The sequence below is a fragment of the Thermobia domestica genome, chromosome 2 (genome assembly GCF_964235325.1).
Source record: "Thermobia domestica chromosome 2, izTheDome1.hap1.1, whole genome shotgun sequence".
NCBI lineage: Eukaryota > Metazoa > Arthropoda > Insecta > Zygentoma > Lepismatidae > Thermobia > Thermobia domestica.
Window position 1 is genome coordinate 81592619 of NC_137455.1, and position 22512 is coordinate 81615130.

A 22512-nucleotide genomic window follows, 5' to 3' on the forward strand; every position below is an offset into this window, starting at 1 on the left:
TGAAATTTTGTGAACTTAATGGTTCACCCTATTCCAAAAAGGTTAAGCGCTTTCTTTGTGGTTGTTTCAGTCGTAGCCAACTCAGCTCTTGAGCTTGTTGTTTGGAGGGTTCTATTGGCTTGCACAAATGTTGTTCTGTGTGTGTGTGGGGGGGGGGGGTCATGGGGTTCTATTTCCTTCTCCGTTTTTCATTCTACTATTTCTTTCATTCTCATCATCGACGTCTCCTTTAGCTTAGCCGGCATAACCATGGAACGTAAAACTTAAAACCAATTTTTATTAGGGCTCTTGTTAGTTCAGTAGCGCTACTTTCTACATGGCATTTTATTGGAAACTTTTCGCTTAATATTTAGCTACATGTAGGGACGTACACAGGAGATATGTTCTAGTGTGGTCCGAACACTTCTCTCCAATTCTGACTATTTTGTAACTTTTGCATAATGTTACATCCGATTTTATAGACTTTAATACAATGTGTCCTGATACGGAATTTGTCTTCTATATTATTATTATTATTATTATTATTATTATTATTATTATTATTATTATTATTATTATTATTATTATTATTATTATTATTATTATTATTACTGAAGATTTGAGACCTTGATATTGCGTCCTATTCTAATAAGATATATTGCATTTTCGGGTTGTTTCAGTGGTACACTCCTGTTCACGTAAACTTGGAAACTTGTTCAGTAACTAAGTCGAAAAATTAAGCCTAGATCCGTCACAATTCTTCAGATAAAAGAATTCGAATTATGTATGCGTTATATCGATTTTTCAACAAAATATACATACAAATATAAAACAGAATGGTTTCTATTTATAAATTTTGGTTGAACAGATACACGTAACGTGTTGGAAAATAAACAAAAACATTATTATTATTATTTCTAGCAGTAGTAGTTATAGTGGAATAAGTTACGAACAATTCTACAATTGCTGGAAACAATAACGTTTGCTTTTGGTTAGATACATTTATGACTAATACTAAGCCCTAAAGATGAGCCTGGTGTATTCATGAATTGTTTGCCAAACGCGTTACGTTCTCAAAAGTACGAATTAAGACTGTGGACATGTGACATAATGTTGTTAGTATTTCCCCTGTGAAGAAAGTCGTTTCAATTCTATGACTAAGAGAAATTGAATATGTTTCCTGTTATTATACATCAGAAATATCAATATTGTAAATGATAAAAATTTGTTTAATTACCTCAGCGAGAATCGAACCCAGGAGCCCCAAGGAGGAACACTCACACAACTATCTTTTTATCATCTTTATTTCCCAAGTTCATTTAGAGACAGAAAAGAATTTGGTCATTTACACATAAGACAGAAGCAAAAACAAATAGGATATCTGCACAGCTAAAGTACATTAAGAACAATACCAATCTAAACATCAGAATACGTTGTTTGAGCTTATTAAAAATAGGCAAGAACTTTAAATAGAGGCAGTGCTATATGAGGCGCCTAGTATCAAAATCCGCCACACCCATTTCGCTTAGTTTCGAGTAATCCCGCAAAACGTGCAGTGAAGCTCCATATACACGAGTACAAAGTTCCATATTTGAACTAGTTTTTAGAATAAAATATTAAAATTTTAAACAAAATTCTGTTTCCATGGAATTCCTTTAGATCAAACATAACAAGCGATATATAACTCAATTTCGGTAAAAAATGGATTTGGCTGCTTTTGATACTAAGCGCCTCATATAGAGATTTAGTGGTGATACAAATATGATCTTACGGATTTTACACTAGTTATATCATGTCAAAATGAGGGAGTCAGAAAGTTTGCGAAAGTCTTTTGGAAAGTTACCATACCAAAAGTTTCCCATCTGGTGCGTTTTAAGAATTCAAGGTAATCTGTGACACTTATGTGACGGCGACTTCAATCAATATACTATAAGGTATGTCCTATAAGCCAAGTGACAGCATTATTGCGGGTTGGAGGGTACCAATGATAATCGAGTAAAATAATAATATCAGGAATAAAGTGGTGTAGAAATGTCCGACATACGATACTAAGAAGAGCACATAGTTGTAACCACACAGACATCGGGTTAGCCACAGTGAGAACACGCATTATGCGGTAGGCGATGGATGTCGAACAAACGTTGATTAGTAGCATGAATATCAAGAACAACACTATACCATATACTACGTACACAGCTAGGAAGAAAGTTTCTATGAATATTAAACCATATGCGATTCCAGTTACAATTATTATGTTTCTACTGTATTCGTATCGTAGTTGTAGTAGAGGTTATTTTAAAAAAATACAAATTAAGACCACGGGAATAGATTTCTCACATCTCATTATGTTTAGATATATAACTTCAGTCTATGACGAATGTAGAGACATATGAGTGTGCTTGTTGAAGGAAAAGAACATTGGGTGGATTTGAAGCAGGTAAGGTGGGCGTCCAACATTGTAACCTTTGTTGTGTTTGACTATTTCCTGAAAGCTTGTGTCAAGGTAATATCAAAACCGGTTACCAAAATTGGGGAGATCTCAGGCATTTCGCTTGAGGGCAGCTCGTTACTCATTTTTTTAAATACCTTTAAGCGTGTCTTAAAGTCCGTTGCAACCCCGAAAAATCTGAAACGGTGAGACAGATATGAAAACAGAAAAACATGTCTTTCATCATTTCAAAAGTATATCGTATCAAAGTAAAATAAATTGTCTCAGGGTCCCCCTCAGGGGTCCAGACGGGGTCCAACTCAAAATTTTAAAATGGAAATGGGAATCAACTTTCACATCGTATGAAAGTTGGTGTTATATAAAATAAGATAAATCAAGTCGCGGCTCTCTACGATAAGCCTATGAAAAATAACGGTGATCAAAATATCAACACGATCTTCATTGCAAAGTCTATGGCCACTCGTATATATATCTGAAACGGTGGAATAGGTGTAGAAACAAAAACACGGATATATCATTATTTCAAAAGTATAATGGTTCAAAGTAAAAAATGTTCTAGGGTCCCTCGCAGGGCCCCAGACGGGGTCAAAACTCAAAATGTTGAAATAGGAAGGAGTTCAAATTGAGTATCGTATGAAAGCCTATGTTAAGTGAAAGAAGAGGAAACAAGTCTCAACTCTTGATGTAAAAGTGTATTGCCATTTCTATTAATCTGAAACTGTGAGACAGGTGTAAAGAAAACTAGAATGTTTCAAAGTAAAAGGAATTATCTCAGTTTCAACTGCAGGATCCCAGACGGGGTCCAACTCAAAAGTTTCAAGTGCCAAGATGGATATAAGCACATCATGTGAAAGCTCGAGTTAAATGATACAGAATTGGACTTCGGACAAGTCTCGATTATCGATAAGCATTACAAAGTGGCATGAGTCATTTCCTTTGATACATTCTAGTATTTGTTTTGTTTTGTTTTGTTTTTGCACCTGTCTCACCGCTTCAGATTAATAGGAGTGGCAGTAGACTTTTTCATCAAGAGTCGAGACTTGTTTCGTCTTCTTTCACTCAACATCAGCTTTCATACGATACTCAACTTGAACCCCTTTGCATTTCAACATTTTGAGTTGGACCCCGTCTGGGACCCTGCGAGGGACTCTGGAACATTTCTTTTTTTTTTACTTTGAATCAATATAAATTTGAAAAAATGACATATCCATGTTTTTGTTTCTACACTTATTCCACCGTTTCAGATATATACGAGTGGCCATAGACTTTGCAATGAAGATCGTGTTGATATTTTGAGCACCGTTATTTTTCATAGGCTTATCGTAGAGAGCCGCGACTTGATTTATCTTCTTTTATATAACACCAACTTCCATACGATGTGAAAGTTGATTCCCATTTCCATTTTAAAATTTTGAGTTGGACCCATCTGGGACCCTGAGGGGGACCCTGAGACAATTTATTTTACTTTGATACGTTATACTTTTGAAATGATGAAAGACATGTTTTACTGTTTTCATATTTGTCCCTAAGTTTAAGATTTTTCGGAGTTGCAACGGACTTTAAGACACGCTTAAAGGTGTTAATAAAAATGAGTAACGTGCTGCCCTCAAGCGAAATGCTTGAGATCTCCCCAATTTTGGTAACCGGTTTTGATCTTACCTTGACCCAAGCTTTCAGGAAATATATATATCACACCCACTTTGTGGGTTCAGGTTCAAGTACATTCCGTATTAGTATTCAAATATCTCGAGATAGAATAACATGTGTCATCAGCACCAATTCTAAAGTAAAAATAAACACTTGCCAACCGTGGATCCGATCCGGAGATCTCCAAATTAATAGTAGCGCGCCATAAACACTGAACCACGATAACTGCGCGGTAAATAACAGTCTAGTAAACAATGTAGACCCTCGACAAAAATCTTTTTGACAGAAAGTAATGTATTATCTTCCCACACAAGGCGCTTCTTTTACATTTAAACGTAATTAATTAAATATCTTTCAAGACGAACAGGTTTCTATGGTAGAAAAGAAATATTGGGTTACAATCAAGATTTCTTCAAAATGGTTTTGTCCTAACCGAAACTTAGCTTCTTAAGCCTTCATCCGGCAAACCGAAAGTTTAATACTTTAAAATTTAATTTGTTCTTGAAAGGTGCATGATAACTTCTCTTTGCTCAAAGTTCTCCATCTAGAGATGAGATGCCAGAATCATGCATGTAGTAACCGAGAGAAAAAGAGAGTGGAGATACTTCTACTTGAAATACTGTCAGAATCAGTGATCGATATTCATATTTGACTATGTTTTGGTTCATTTTAGTTTATTCTTGTTTACGAAATTACAGTTCTTGATTACTTGTCATATCGCAAGGGATATATTATGGCGTATTAGAAGAGAGAACTCGTATTCTTTTGATGTTGTAAATGCTCTAATAAAAACATGCTTGTATTATTAATTGGGGATTAAATTACAGAAACTTATGTTATGTGCATACAAAATATGACTTTTTGTCATATTTGAAACATATGGCATATTTGCTATTGATGCATTGGTTTTCGAAAATTGAACTGACACACATTGCAATGTTGTTTTTACTTTCTTAGGTTATCTATCTTTCCTCTTTACCTTTTTCGTTTTTTCTTTTTTGTTTTATTTTCTGGACACACTGGAAGCCAGTAGTATAACTCCAGAAAATATCATTGTTAACTTTAATATGTAAGTGAAAATAATAATAATAATAATAATAATAATAATAATAATAATAATAATAATAATAATAATAATAATAATAATAATAATAAGAAGAAGAAGAAGAAGAAGAAGAAGAAGAAGAATACATTTAAAAAAATAAAAAAATAGAATGGTTTTGCTGAAAAAATCTTGCAAATCAAAGATGGAAGTCAAAACATCCCGACCTGTTATTTTTTTAGTAAAGTTTTAGTAGAGGTATTAAAACTGATAACTAACAAATTGAAGATAACGTTGAAACGAATAATGTTAAACATTCAGAGATTTTACAAAATACTGTAACTTGTGAAATAAAATGAATATATGGCCAACATTGATTTTTCCTTGGTATGTCTAAGGTTAAAACAATCGCTCAGTAGATACTAAACGATTTCTTCTACCTGACGTTTTATTCGTCGCAGAGGCATGGGTATTTTTCTATGTTTTTGCAGTTTGCTACAGTGATATTTTTGAAACAAACTAGGGCGCTTGTAGAACGCCTTATGTAGTTCTCAACGAAACACCCTAAGAAAATTGTTGGTTGTCTAACGTTGCAGATATGAAAATTGAAAGTGTAAATGCACTTTTGCTTAAGTACACATTCATCTAAGACCTAACATTCACAAAATATTTAGAGTACTGTGAAATTACACTATAAATTTATGAAATAAAACTACAGAAAAAATAATTAAACTATATCTCTTTAAAAATTGTTTCTTATAAAAATACACTGAAATTTTAACTATAATGTCTCTTTTCGCTTGAGAAAGGAAATGATCAGAATTTGCACATAAGATAGATTAATTTCTAGGTGATAGGGAAAGAAAAACATGCATTTGTAATCATAGATACAATTAAGAAATCTTAAAGTAAAAGTATTTTACTTGTTACTTAGTAATTCTGTTTCAGACTTAGGTTTTATATTTGACAAAGATGGACGATCGGTACATCTTTCTTTAAAATAAGTATATTTTACAATTTATAACGTTCATAAAGAAAATAAAACTATTTAACTGAGAAAATTAGGAGTAGTTTTGGATTTAGTGTTAACTTTCCGTTTTACAGGTAGTTGTAAAACGAAAGCTTTGCTTTTTTCCCCTTAGAATATTTGTGTTTCTACAAATGTGAAAGTATGAACGACATTGTCGAGTCGTAGATACATGTTTACTACAAGGCAGAGAGTGGATGTTCTTTGAAGAACTTAGAAATGCTTTTCTCGTCCCCATCAATCTTGTTTTATGCTTCTCGTCCATCACTTTCTTTAAATCAAAAAGCCTCCCACTACTTCTACCATTTATTTCTAAAATATTGCAAAAGGTTTCTTAAACACAAAAAAGTTACAAAAACAAAAACTCTCAGTAGCTTCTGTAGAAGTAGAAGCATATTTACTGTAAAAATTCAAGGGAATTGTTGTCGCGGACACAAGGAAAATATACAATTCTGAAAATGTGGGTATGTAGAAGAATAAGGAATATTATCTAGGTAAAACGAAAATCCAATCAGGAAATATTATGAATAATGACAGACAGAAGAGCAAAGTTGCAATAAAAAGAAGAGGTAAGGTACTGAAAAGGTTAGAATAGGGAAATATCTATTTTGATAGGAGTGATAGTAAGCATAGTGAAGAAGAAAAGTGAGAAAGATGTTCCAAGAATTGGTGGACAACATTAAGATGACAATTTTAAATTTTCTTAGGACCATAGCGCAAAGAATATTTATATCTTTCGGCAAATGACCTGCCAGTATGAAAAGAATACTTGTTGTAATCATGACTTCCTAACAATGCTTACGGTAATTACGAGGGTATTTTGAAAAGTTTCCACCTGATACTGATATATTGCTCTACTGGTAACAAAATGTCCATGGCATATACTGTTATATACACAGTGCGGTCCATAAGTTCCCGGACTAGGGTCATTGGAAGAGAAATAAGAAGGCTGATATATTTTTAAAAAAATGTTTATTTAAAATACGCTCCACTGCCGAGCACATATTTTCAACGGGAATTCTGTTCAGCTGGTTTGTCACGCCTTTTTGAATCTTCTTGATGGAATACAATTTTCATCCTTCAGTTGCAACTTCACCTTAGCCATTTTCTTGGCAAGAAGACTTGCGTTGCTCAGAAAAAAATACTGCATGCGATTTCCGTGTCAAATAATTGTAAAATAAGACATAATTGCACATTTTAGTTTTATGTTTTATTTAGAGAAGGCTGTGACGTAGAGTGTCTCATAGGATACATTGCCAAAAATAGGTAGTCACAAAGTAACCCAAAAAATATTCAAAAGCATTATGTATTCCAAAGGATACATTGTCAAGAAAAGGGTTAAGGAATAGAAAATCATCTAGCGGAGAGAAGTCGAGAGGGTAAAGTAAATGATGCAAAGTTACGATTTGTTTTTGAGTCAGAAACTGCAGAATAAAACTTGCTTGCATTTACATTAATCTTCGGTTAAAATTTGTAAAACTACAGTTTTAGGTATATTGATTATATTTGCTATTAATTAAGACGTCACTTTTCGATTTTCTTCCATCATTTTGACGACGGCGGCGATGTTGTCATCAATCTGGGCTATTGAAAGCCGACCACTGAGTTCGTCATCCGTCACTGACTCCCTACATTTTCAAAACCGTTTGTATCACTCAAGAACATTTGTTCGGCTTAATGCTGCATCACCATAAGCTTTCTGAATCACTTTTAGCATGTCTGTTGCAGTCATATCGGCTTGACATCAGAATTGGATTGCTAAACGTTCGTCCTTCTCACCCATTTCACACGTTGACAAGACTAAGAATCACACGTTTTGTCTTCTAAACTATTTGCACTACACTAACACTAATTTTCATCCTTGTTAAGTAAGTCAAGTGCTACGCAATTCCGTCACTGTGTCATAAATAGCGTTGCTAGAAAAAGCGGTAAAAGAAAATAAGTCTTGAAACTTATGGATCACATTGTGTATGGGAGACGTAATGTATGTATTAGTTTCAATGAGTGGTACGTATTTTCAAGCGAACTAGCTTACACTAATATAGAAGAAATAATTAGAAACAAGGTTCTAGAAAATATCATTGTAGTTATTGTACACTCACCGGTATATTGACGCGGGTATATAGTGACACAAAATTACAATCCGATAAATTCAGTTTTCCCGAAGAGTATTTACTGGTTATGGCACATGTTATGCGTAAACGTGTTTGCATTATCTAAAACATACACCAAAAATGCACTCCCTACTTATCTAGTCCGCGCGCCTTTGATGTACGCGGATATACATTCGATTTCTGGTGCCAGTAACATGCTACAAGAAGAAAAAATATTCACTTTATATTTCCTTTAATTCTTTTTACTATTCATTTTGAATATTCGTAAGCTAGTAACAAGTAGTAGCCGTATAATCAGTGGCCCAAGCGGTCCTGGTTTTCCTCGCAACCACTGTTTGAAGCTCATATTACATATTTACTAAATATCTAAATTAATTCGTTCATTCATTTTGTGTGTAATTTGTACTTTTAAAAATTTCATATTAGTAGCAAGGTAGCCAACCTAGGCTGTACTGGGCCTTAAATGCAGAATAGCAAAAGCGTCACTGAAACAATGCCTATGCTGATCATCAATCACAATAAATTATTGGTAAATGTATTTTTGTTGAAATCGAAATATCAAGTAGAGTGACTTGTTTCTTTCTTTTTTAAAGGAGGGACTGGGGTTATACACATAAATGGGTAGAAATGGGTCGTATACTCCGGTATGATATAATCTGACATTTCTTTCCATGTGATTTTCATACCGTCACCTTTCACAGTGAAACTGTACATGTAAGGTTTTCATTTGGACGATGCGCTTGAAAATTCGTATGCAAAATTTATAGACTACTAGTAATAGAGTTTGACATTTCTCGCCTCGAGCACTGGTTATATAAAGGTTGTTTCAAAAACTTGGGGAATGAAGAAATGGAAAGTAAGGGAGCACCATTCTTCTTCGTACGAACTCTCTTATTTGTATGAATGTATTTTTGTAATAGGGAGACAACGGAAATCGTGTTGTTGTTAGGTTTTGAAACTATTTTACTTCATTTTTGACTTTTATAACAGAAGTTTGATTTTTAAAATCAAAAAAATTGGCTTCAGGTTTCAAAACCGAAAATCGATTTCGGTTTATGAAATCGAAAATCGCTTTTCAGCTATTCGTTTAAAAAAACTGCCAGCGCTAATTTGAACAGCTCTAATTTGAACTGACAAGCTCCGTCAGTTTGTTGGAGGCAGTCGTTTGAATCAGTACCTATTCTGCATATTGCATGAGAATGCCCCAGGCCGCACAGCTGTTGCTGCCAAAGCTGCAGTGCTAAATTCTCAAAGCCACTGTTTTGCTTTGCATGCTTGGCAGCAACAGTCGTGTAGACTAAGGCATTGTTATGCAGTATCCGAGCTCCTTGCACAGTAACTGATTCAAATTACTATCTCTAACAAACTGACATAGCTTAGCAGTGGGATCTGATACATTATTTCTTCCATAGATGTCACTATACGCCATGAACGCCTTACGAGTGGTGTGATATTTCAGTGTCAGTCCGGAAATTTTTGGAAGTACCCTCGTACATTCTACAAGGAAATTTAGAGCAGATAAATCACAAATAATGAATTTATCTGAATGGAGTATCCAGGTGAAGAGTGTCCTTTAAGAAACAGGAGTTTTTCTAGTAGTCAAGATGGCGGAAATCATAGTGATTGGCAAAGCCACATTCACATCAATTCCAAGTGTGGTTATATATTTTTAACGATTTGAATACTACGGTATGAAAAGGAATGGAAGTTTACGACAGTGCTGTTTCCGAGTCTGTGAAGAAAAGAAAGAAGACGTTATTTCGAAAAGGAAAAGGTTTTTGAGTTAAATTATCCTTCATCCAGGTTTCTGGTGGTGGGTTGGGTGGGTTATGTATTCAGAGAATCTAGTAGCATAGAGAATAACAGTATGGGAAAGATAGCTAGAGACATAAACACACGAAGAGTAAAAACTTATAAGAGGAAAAAGGAACGTAAGTTATTAGGCAGAAGAAAATTAGAAAACTTCAAGAAAAGATGAAACGAAATAACATGGATTTGATGGAATTTGTAAACTTATACGAGAAAAAGTAATGAAGTGAAGGGCATAATATGGTGTAGTCAGTGAGTTATAATCACAGTCGTAATGGTTGAAGGTCATTCTGGATAAGAGTGTGAAAGAGGAGATAATGAGACTAGAGTTACTGTAGTTGATGATAAAATTATGACAGGATTTAAAGTGAAAAAAGGATCTGGTACTAAAGGGATAAGCACGATATTTGCACAAGAAACAGAAGATGTAGAGGAAAATTCTGAGAAAAATATGAGATAAAGGATAGATAGAGGTTAATTGTAATAAGAGGTTTAATATTCTTGCGGTAGGACACAAGGATAACATAGTAACCTGATGAACTCCCAAAGGGTGAAAACCTAAATATCATTATTTGAGTTTTATCATATATAGTGTTTGCATTTCTTATATTTCCATGCGTTTTTCTTAAGTCCCTAGTTTGTCATTCATCTGATTGTTCTAGAACTTCTCTTCATACAATAGAGCAAGTATGTTTAATTTCACATCGTCCTCAATTTTGTAGTACCTTTTAAAATGATAGAAATATAAATTTTGAAAGGCCGCAAAAGTAGTTTCTATCACTGATAATATAGGACAGGCACTCTGTCATATGAAAAAAATCCTTCTTTGTCATCTGGAGAAGTTTTCAGAAACTAGATTAAATTTAAAAACAAGTGAGTTTTGTCTCACAGTGGTAGGCTCTTAAATTAGGAGAATTCAATTTTCAAACTTGAAGTAATAACCTATAACTACTGGTTACAATAGATTAATAAGATCAAAGATAGAACCTCCTCGGATGTCAAATCCATATCGGAAGTCCATTACTTCCTATGTCTTACCGGTTTCGTCCTTTGGCGATAAGGGTTGAAGTCGGAAATTGTTAATTTGAAGCATTTCCGCTTTCAATAGAGGGTAGAAGGAGGAGATGAAACCGTTCGACGATTGGTGTCGTGGGAGCAAGGGGAAGCTAACCCTTTACCATTTAGACGTGGCAATGATCATGGAGCTAAAAAGATGAACAAACACCACTCGCAAGCTTTTGCACAACTGAACACAAACAAAATCGGGCCTAATTGCTGCACCATACATAGTTTTTGAGATCTAGCATGAAACATAATCCAAACATTTAAATTTTTCCGGGCTACAACCATCATCACGCACGTGCTTTCTTCGCGTTTTTACCATATCCTCACTTTTTTCTCCGTGTAATATCAGTCATGACTTTTTTGCAGTAGTTTATTCACATACAAAATTACTTTGTCGCATAAACACAAATTTTTAGCACTTTGCCCTCCTGAGATATTACGCACCGAAAATGGCATCAAAATCACAAACCTCAACTTTCGGACCCTATAAATCTACAGTGCCAGTAGTATCATAGCTGTGGATATTTCTGCAGACTCTTTATACAAAATAGTGTTCAGCACAAAACTTATGATCCCCTCACTTTATGCCATTCCAAAATATAGCCCCTTTAAAAGTGTAATTTTCTGCAGTTTTTCAGGTGATTTCATACATTGGTTTGCAACCCTGCATATTTATTTAGACGTAAAAGTTTATATTCTCCGTATACCCCAGTCTTTCCTGTAAACATTTGTTTGTGTTTGGTGTTCGTCTGATTCGTACGTCCTGAGCAACTGTAGTTTTCGTAAACGCTTGCAAATGCAAAAATTGGCACTGCACCGACAACAATGGTGGCCGCCATTTAGGAACACTTGCACATACAAAAACGCGAATGATGTTATTGATTCTCATACACACGGTTCGTCACACTCAAATTTTTATAATATTGGGATATGGTCGAGCAACCATTTTCAAAATTTTTGGACCACGTGAGATGGACTGACTCATTTGCGATTTTTTCAATTTTGAACTCTACATTCGATAAAACATCAAAAACTATTAGAGAAAGTGATTAAATTTTTCGCATCACCCTTACCGTTCCCGAGATATTGTGCCGAAAAATGGCCGATTTCCAGAGATTTAAGAAGCCATATCTCGGTAACCGTAAGTCATAGAGAGATCACATTGGTGTTGATCAATATTTAAAAGTGTGGTAAATATTTTGGTACCAAATAGTAAGCGGTGACCACTGTTTTACTAGCCATTGGTTTGGACAATGGCCAGTTGTTCAGTGGCCACCAATTAATATCGGTACCAAAATGTTTATCATCCTCTTAGGTATTGATTAACACCAATATCATTTCACTACGACTTACCGCTCCCGTGATATTGGCCAAAAATGGCCAATGTCTAGATATTTAAGGAGCCATCGCTCGGGAACCATAAGTTGTAGAGAGATGATATTGATGTTGATCAATACCTAAGAGGATGGTAAATATTTTGGTACCAAATAGTAACCGGTGGCCACTGTTTAACTAGCCACTGGTTTGGACAATGGCCAGTTGACAAGTGGCACCAATTAATATCGATACCAAAATGTTTACCGTCCTCTTAGGTATTGATTAACACCAATATCATTTCTCCACAACTTACCGATCCCGTGATATGGGCCAAAAAATGGCCAATTTCTAGATATTTAAAGAGCAATACCTCGACAACTGTAAGTCGTAGAGAGATGATATTTTACTAATTTTGCGAGAAAGAAAAGAAGGTGCAGATAAAAATATTTACTTTTACATCTAGAAACGATGACAGTTATCCTTCCCTCTCCATTCTTTTTAAGTTCGTTCTGGCAATGCTCTTGGAGCATTCTCAACTGGTTTTTCTTTGATATCTGCATGTACATACGAACAAAGACTTCAATAGAACTTCCGACACTTACGCATAGCATAGTTTGGAATGGTGCTAAACCTTGACCTGCTTTATAAGTTTGTGAAAAGGCTTTTGAGATTTATGGGCTATCGCATGAAATTTTGGCAAAACAATTTTAATAAGAATTTATTTAAAAATGAATGGATAACTATTTCTATTCGCAGTTGGGAAACTTATGATACTCGTTTTTGTTGCATAGTTATTCAGTACGATTTGATCAAATAGATTTATATATGGAAAAGATAAGAATATACGTATTGCACGTTGTGTAAATTGAACCACGTACCAAAATTTACAGGAATTGCAATTTTTAAATAAATATACACATCCAAACAGAGAGAAATTAACATATTACAGAAATTATCTGCATACAACCGCAAGAAATTTAAATTGCTTTGTACTAACGGAGCATCGTAATCTGTAGCTATTTCATAAGTATTTCCATCGCAGTCTGGAAAACAGAAGCAACTGATTCCCTCTTGCTTGCCCTCTAATTCTTCTGGACTGTCTCCAGGGAACACTATGTGCGACAGACTATCTGTAATTAGAACAAATTCAAAATTAATTATTCCTGAGAGGTTACTCACAGACTCGTATCATTACTAAACTTTATATATAAGCGGAGATACCCCATAAGCACATTTTTCATTTATAGCTTCAAAGCTTAAAAACACCTTAAAGATTTGGGTTTGTTCTAAGAAAATCAATTTTACAGAACACTTGCAATGTGGATGTTCTGGGTGGAAAGAAATAAACCACCAAATGAAAGGGGAAAAAGTTTTGTATAAACATGGATACAGAAACTTATTTTCCAGAGCTATAGATTCAAAAAGTCTGAACAAAGTCAATTTTTCAATAACTCTAGCTCGAAAGCTATGGAATCTAGCTTTAGAGTTCCAGAACTCATACAAAATATGATACTCAACGGTTCTTTATGAAAATTTAAAAAAGAATTTTGAGAATTTATCACAACTTCTTGCGAACTTTCAAGTTGTGTACAACACTTCAATCTGTCAAGTATTCATATATGGTGATCCATAAAATTTAGGAAAAGTCCAATACTCTAACTCATTTCCCCACCACAGTTGTTGTGCCTCGTTTTGCGTTCGATTCCCGGTGGGGCCCAATTGTTCGGACTGAACGTTAAATTGTAGGTCCCGCTTTTATATACGAGGGGCATACTGAAAGTCGTGAGCAACACTAGAACTTTCTTTCACTTTTTCACATAGTCTCCGTTTTTTTCCACACATTTTCCCCATCCTTCTGCTTCAAAATACCCTTGCGCTAGAATTCCGTTCCAGCTTCCCGTAGACACTGACGCACTACTTCCCGAATATCCTCCAGTGTTTCATAGCGATGGCCTCGCATCTATTCCTTCACAAAACCGAAAAGATTGTAGTCGGAGGGTGCGATGTTGGGGCTCTAGGGAGGATGTGGAAATGTTTCCCTCCCAAATCTTCTGATACGCTCCATACTGACACGTGCAGTATGCGAATGCGTATTATCCTGTTGTAGGATGATTTTCTTTTCAGGATGTTTATCGCGCGAGGCACGACGGAGCTTCAAAAGTGTCTGGATGTAGTGGGCAGAATTTATGGTTTGTCCAGACTCAAGAAAGTCAACCAGAATACAACCCTGTGCATTACAGAAACGCCCCCACCCCCATAACTTTCCTTACCGATTTCACTATTTTCGCTTTTTTCTTTGGTGGTGAATTTAAGTGGTGCCATTCCATATTCTGTCGTTTTGTTTAAGGACCATAATGATGGAACCAGCTTTCATCTTGAGTCACAATACTCGTCAAAAAGTCATCACCTTCATGTCAAAATCTCTGAAGAATGGCTTCGGCAATGGTTAGTCTCAGATGTTTGTGGTCCTCGGTGAATAAACTTGGGGTCCAATGGATACAAACCTTCCGACACCTAAGCTGTGAATCATATTTTGCAGCACACTATGTCCAACAGCAAATTTTACAGCGATTTCGTTCACAGTGATACGCCTATCTCCCCTAATCACCTCATCAACCCTTACGTTGTTGCGTTCCGTGGAGGCAGTTCGAGAGCGTCCACTGCGAGGCTCATCTTCGATACTCGTGTTTCCATCCTTAAAATGTTTCACCCACCTCCTAACACTGGTGGTATCCATGCACATATTTCCATAGGCATGTTGCAGTGTGCGGTGAATTTCAGTAGCAAATTGGTCCTTTTTAACAAGGAACTCAATCACAACACTCTGTCGAAACGAAACATCTCTGACGGCCATTTTGGAAATTCTACCTGTGGTCACCTGCTAGCAACAAACAGCGTCAACGTCTGGAAGGAAAGAAAGAAAGGTCTGTAGATTGAGATGATATACTTGATTTCACTTACAACTAAAGATTACGATTGTAAAAACATGCTGGTCATGACTTTCAGTATGATCCTCGTAGCTTCGGTACGAGAAAAAACGTAAAATAAAGAAAATTCAATCATGTTAAACCTTGGAGCAATAGATTCGAAACGTCCACACAAGAAAATAAATTAAACATTATCATATTTCTGGTCATACAAACTAAATTTTCATCGTCACAATTCTATCAATAACAACAATAGCAGGTGTTTCTTACTTTAGCCTAAAACGTTTTCCAACATCTACGAAGCTCCGCGAAAATTATAAATAACAAAAAAATGTTCCTTGTATGGATTCGAACTTCTGCTCTTTGGATTGATAGTTCGCTATCTTAATCATTAGACTATGTCTATTGTTCCTTGAAGAGTTTGTGCTTGACGCCTTTACAAGCAATTCCAATCTATATTATAGATATATTATAGATATATTGACTTGACACCTAGTCTTCTGTTCCAAGCGCTGCTATCGGCTGAAGGAATTTCACTCCCTTTCGTCATCTGCGCTCTCAGTTAGCAACAGTTGAATCCTTATTGACTCAACGCCTGGGTGTGTCGAGGATGTGAGCTTTAGTTCACATTTCTGGCACGGATCAAGACATTTTGGCAGCACTATACTAATCTTCTACGACTTTTTTTCTTTGTTTCATAGATTTAATGGTATCTCTCGTATGTTGTTGTCACTTATGTCTATTATGCATAATTTGAATTTGCAACTTCTCTCCCTCTTATGGGTTTGCTTCGAATTTTCATTGCCTCTAGCTCTCAAAAAAGCTATATATTTGACAGATATAATTCTCACAAACGAGTATCATGTACTTGTTAGACAGATAGTAAATAAAATAGTTGCTAATTTCTTTCTTACTCGAGCAACTCATACAAGCAGCACAAAGCACTTTGTAGTCTTTGCAATGAAGACATCTTGTAATTAATAAGAATCACTTGTGTCAAGTGAAAATATTTTAGCTTTGACTATAACTTGTTCCACTTACGTTCGTATTTCATGATACATAGAAGATCCTCGATTCCGCAAACACGTCTTCCGGCTGGAAAAAAAGATGAGAGAAACTCGATATTAAAATGGTTTAAAAATTTCTTGTTAAATGCTTCATCTAATTAGGTTTAACTGAAACCAACCGTAAAAATAATGAAAGAAGGATGCGTAGGTACCATAAGATCATTTTACACAAAGAAAAGTTTTCGCTTCAGAAGGAAAAATAGAAATTTATAAAGTGGATTTCTGAGAAGGAAAACTTCCTTGAAGATTCACTATGTCATGTTTTTCAAGGAACTCAATTTATTTTAGTATATTTTTTTAAAATGATAGTTTTAGAATTTATGTAACACTTAAATTCCTTATGGAATTATTTCATTTACAAACCTTTTAATTTATGTGATGAAATTGTGTGTCTATACTAGGGTTATGCATAGGTGACCGAGATCATATTTCTATGCATGAATAGTATATTTAATGTACGTATACAATTAAATTCTTTCCACACTTTCTCCTTCTTCATCCCTAATTTCCATTTGTTTAAATATAAAATTCGTCTAATGATGTACAAATTTCACACAAATACACATATATATTTTCGAGTGTACCTCAACGCTCCATGTTAAGCCACTTGCTTTTGATTATATATTAAAATTCATGTATCAAGAATTCGAAAAAACTTTAAAATTTACGAAAATGATAATATACACGTTCTCATTTTAAACTTAATTAAATTACTAAATATATACAAGGATTTTATGTTACACACAAATCATGGCTAAAGTAATCGTTCGACAATGTTAAGCCAGACTTGGATGTGAAGATAAATCAACTAAAAATATATGACACTAACATTGAATGGAAGCTAATGGCGAAGTACTTCGATATTATCATTATTGATAGAGAACTATCGCTAAGACGCTTCACTCACAACTCAATAAATCACGGGGGAATTACACAGGGTGGCCACCTCAGTCTTAACATCCATGTTAAACACACATGATATAAGATACTGGTTAGATCGATCGTGATGTACGTTTTCGAACATGGATCTTTGTTTCCCAACTAAGATATACAGGGGATGCAAAGAAATGCAATATATTTCATCACAGATCCATTTACACACACATACACACACTCAAATACACGTACAACGTCTCCAATAACAGCTGGGATCATATTTCATCAATATATTATTCAACTATTACAAAACTGTTTAGTATGAGATGGTAAACATCCTTGGAAATTAAACCACTAGCAAAAATCTATCTCCGATACGAAAGACTCGCACTCTCTCAATTAAATAAAACTACCATAAAGATACTGTAAATACATTAAGAATTTCCTAACAGTATAACAAGGTAGGTAGAATAATCCCCTCATGTATGAAAGTAGGATAAGAAATGCTAACATAATCACAAAAATATTACTATAGCTTAGCATTATCTTAAAATGCTAGGTTTATATGTTTGTCTCTCATGCCTTCAACAATGGCATCTCGAAAACCACAAGTGTTAGAAAGGTGCCATTTTCACCGATCGATTCCAAATTTTGTGTAGATTGTCCAATTCTAATTGAATATTTAAAAAAAAACAAGGCCGTTATTTCTTTATTACATTTTTAGGGGTACACGAGTTATACATTCCAACACCACAAAATTGTATACAGGAATAGTATATCTCTCAGGAGTTTGTTTCATACAAAAATGATAATGGAAAAGAAGGATAACCATTTCTCCAGTCTAAGAAGAATCTTTATTGTTTGGAGTGTTTTGCCCAATGAACACAATATATCATTGTCATTATCATTAATTGTGTATGTAATGTATTTGCTCATTACATACTACATGCAAGAAGAAAGAAAATACTGATCATACATGAATTAGAAACTCCAAGGAAGTAGGCTCAAATCTTGCAAACGATGCGAGATATTGAAAAAAAAATAATCGGAAAATCTCTCCTTTATGGTATCCCCTTGCCGATTTTTATCAAGACGTCTTTCACTTGCATCTGTAAAGGGACATGTACAGGAATGGCAAGGAGATTCATGCTTATATGTGAATGATGCGCTGTGGAGAGAGGGCAGGTTCAGCTAGTATTACTAAATATGAGACCAATCCGAAGGAAAAATAAAACATAAATAAATAATAGTCTACTATATATCTATAATAGTCTAAGTATCTACTGACTAGCAGATACGATCTTGCAAAGAAAAGTAGAAAAATTCCCCAAGGATAATATAATATAACATTTACGAACCAAAATAAATGTACAATTACAATTCTAAATGAAATAACTTACAAAGAACTAGCTTAGTAACGTAACTTACCTACTTGCAGCAAATTGAAACATGTATGCGTATATTATAATTTAAACGAGGCACATGACAGTACCGAAAATAAACACTAATACATATCTTGGCATTTTTATATATACATGTAAAAGTAACGAAATATTTGTATCCATACAGAACCGTTTGTGGCGAAAGAAGATTGTATGTTACATGCAGGTAATACACTATTAATTTATACCCAGCACGATAATAATTCTAATACTACAAACCCAACACAGACCGCAGAACTGTATTTTCTTCATATTCTTCGGTCGAGTTTTTATCAGCCTCAGCCTCCTAAGTATTTTCAAGTAAAGGGTTCATTACCGTTTTCCTGAGATAGATTTTCCCTTCTCACTGACAAAATCTGAGCTTTCCTAACTTCTTTGTTAAGATAGAAATCTCCTATCATCAACCTCATTTCCATACTTTAATAGATATCTTTTTGAATTGTGTGTGTATAAGTGGTTGAGGTCTCACTCGTACATTCGTTGGAGTGCTCTTATATATATTACCTGGAGTGCTCTTATATATTTATTACCAAATAATTCTCCTATTAGTAATGTACTGACTATGAGTTCTTTTTTCTTGCAGTTATAATTTCTTTCGACTTTTATTGTTACTACGAACAGCTCTCTAAATTTTTGCGCCAAGTAAGCTGGTAAACTCTTTTGAGGACAGAGTTCAAGTTTCCTTTAAATGTTCGCAGCAATTAGAATTCTTCAGTAATGAAAAAGCAGAAGAAAATAACATTATATTATTCATGATATACCTACTATACGTGAAGTAAGTACTGTAACCTCCTATTTAGGTATACTCTTCGCCAAGCAGTAACATGGTGTAATGCGCCGCTATTGTATAGCTACACCTCAGCTCATTATTTAGTATTTGGACAAGGGGCAATTTGGACACCGCATTACTTAGTATTTGGACAAGGAGAATTCGGATGTTGATTTGTACCCTCTGATACTAAAATTAAAATATACATGAAATTTATTTTTTTCGAATCGCTACTGGATAAACAAACTTATATAGTAAAGAAGACATTTTGTGAGTGAGTTAATATGGATTATAGTAAAATGTGTCGTTAAAATATGTGTGCCTTGGATCAGGGATAATTAACTGGATGATGATTCATATATGTATATATCGATGAGAGGATCTTAGTGCCTTCTTACTAATCAGCCCTCAAAAGAAAATAATGTGATACATATGATAATATGAAAATGAATATTGAAAATACATATAATGATATGTGATAAATGGATGTTATTTATAATGTGTAAAGTTAGAAATAATACATCATCCAATAAATATTACAAGGAATTATAGGTTGCTAGTTGACCTTCAGATACAGTATTCTTTACTGTGGGAGTCTCAATCAACACCAGAACCTAAAATATGACAAACTATGAATTGTAATAACCCTTCTACACTGTGGTGAAAGTGGGATGTAACAATGGCATCATATATGAACTTTATCGACTTAGGTTACTTTTAATTTTTCTTCAGTTTATTACGAGCAAAATATCGCGAGCTTTCCTGTGACTACATGGTTAGCGCACGCGCCTTTGACGTAACAGTCCCGGCTTTGATTCCCTGTAGGAGTTCATGTTGTCCGGACCCCACGTTAAGCCATTGGTCTACGTTTCGTGCTACCTTGCTGCTGAAAGGGATAAACTCTAATCAACAACCTATAAAGCATGGTAATTAATATTCACTTCGAACAAACTCTGGATACGTACAATCCTGTTCACTTATTAAATCCCATACTTAATGTCATTTTTAATTAAAGATACTCTGGTTAAAAAAGTGTGTAGGCCTACTTACTGTTTTGGTCTGTCATTTTGGCATTTATTCCGAAGTTGGGCGTCCGCTTTCGCCACGTTTTTTCGCTGTTATCTCCTTTCCACACTTTCTGCAATTTATTATTAGGTTCATTAATCCGTGCTCATCACAAACTTTTAAAAGATTTTGCTCGTTATCAACGTATTGCTTCACAAATGTTAAAACTGTTAGTTCATTGCCCTTGTACATTCGCCATGTTGATAACATAAATGCTAGTTCCTTTCCCACAATGCAACTGTTCGGTTACCTTGCGCCAAGTAGTTCCCTCCGCTCGCCGTATAGTCCCATGTTTATAACCGCTTATATATAACAAATAAACAGATTTTTCGACACTCATATATTATCAAGCACACAAACGATCAAATTATCCATATCTTTCCTGTAAATTTTAAAAATTTTGCTGGAAACGGACGCCCAACTTTGGAACTTAACCCGTCATTTTAATTAAATCTGGTATCTAGTATTTATCCGAAAAAAAAACAGTATGTAAGTGCTGTATGTGCTGGAACACCTAAGTGAATAAAAGTTAGTTAAAAGTTAGAAGAAAGTGTTTAACTTTTTTAGTACATTCTCTGATTCGATCAATGAAGTTGACAATAGCTCATATGAAGTTGAAAAATCTAATTTTACATTGCTCGTGGGTGACAAAGAAATATATATACAGTATTATACCGGTATATATATATATATATATATATATATATATATATATATATATATATATATATATATATAGATAGATAGATAGATAGATAGATAGATAGATAGATAGATAGATACATGTGTAGTTTTTCGAGGATTATCGGTAGTGATGCAGTACTCGGAATTCAAAAGTTATTTCTAAGTTTCCGATTACATCATAAATATTCTTGGTAAGTGATAGTAATAATTATGAAAATAGTATTAAAAAATATTATTAGCTAAGTGCTCTAATACTTAATATAAAATAGAATTAAGTGTTCTAATAATTTATGTTCCTTTTCTTTTAAATAAAAGTTCATTAAGGCTGCAGTCCTGATCAGTAATAAGAATTTTAATATTTATGATTTCCAACTTCTAAAAGCAACTCGACAATTCTTTCATGACGCTTGTTCAATGCCAATTTTTCTGATATCATACGACGTTAAAATCGACAGCATGTACATCAGATTCACGTTCTAGGTATTCGGTTATTTTGATTAGAAAATTAAAATTACATCTGTATGTTAGTGCTAACTGTAGGTAGTTTTTCCTCCGGATTCTGAATATGACAGTGTCTTGAAATATAATTTCTTTAAATATGTACACTGCAAAAAAAAAAAATAATAATAAATAAATAAATAAATAAATAAATAAATAAATAAAATAAAAAAAGCACTGTATGAACAAGATTCCCCGGTAACCATTTTCTAGAAACGACTTTTTGGATATTGTTTAATACGTCCTGAAGTGTTCTGGCAGTAAAGTAAAAATGTCTTGAACGTCTGCTATTAGTGGTTAATAGGAACTGCTCTAAGAATGTTCAAAATGTACCTAAAACTCTGTGTCCAATGAAACACTATATAGGCACAGAAACTACTTTTAAACAGTGTTAGGACACTTTACACATTACAATTTACGTACTTACAAGTTGTTCCAGTCTGTATACTCATAAAACACATCAGAAGTTCAGGTACATTTTGAACACTTAATGCAATTCCTATTAACCAGCATTAGGATTCATTCTAGCAGTGCAATGCAGTGGGAAATCAGCGCCCGGGGTGAGAGTATACAGCGGCGTCCCCGTATATATGTATGAGATCAACAGACCTAAGGCGATCGGCGCGAAGCGTAAGAGAAATTTCAAAAGTAAAACCCTGGTTTTCCTTGATTTTGAGCACTTTTTATTACGTTTATCCTCCCATTTTATATACGTATGTGCACATGCATTTTGCT

At 34.5% G+C, this 22512-nt stretch overlaps 1 protein-coding gene across 1 annotated transcript in view; it reads right to left on the bottom strand.

Moving 5' to 3' along the window:
- The window catches only part of LOC145679089 (sodium channel protein Nach-like), a 111895-nt gene that overhangs the window by 6277 nt on the left and 83106 nt on the right, over positions 1-22512 (bottom strand). The window contains exons 5-6 of the mRNA XM_081749684.1: positions 16418-16471; positions 13447-13579 (exon numbers count right to left, since the gene is read on the bottom strand). Coding sequence (XP_081605810.1) covers positions 13447-13579; positions 16418-16471 — 187 coding nt within the window. The remainder of the gene's footprint in view (positions 1-13446; positions 13580-16417; positions 16472-22512) is intronic.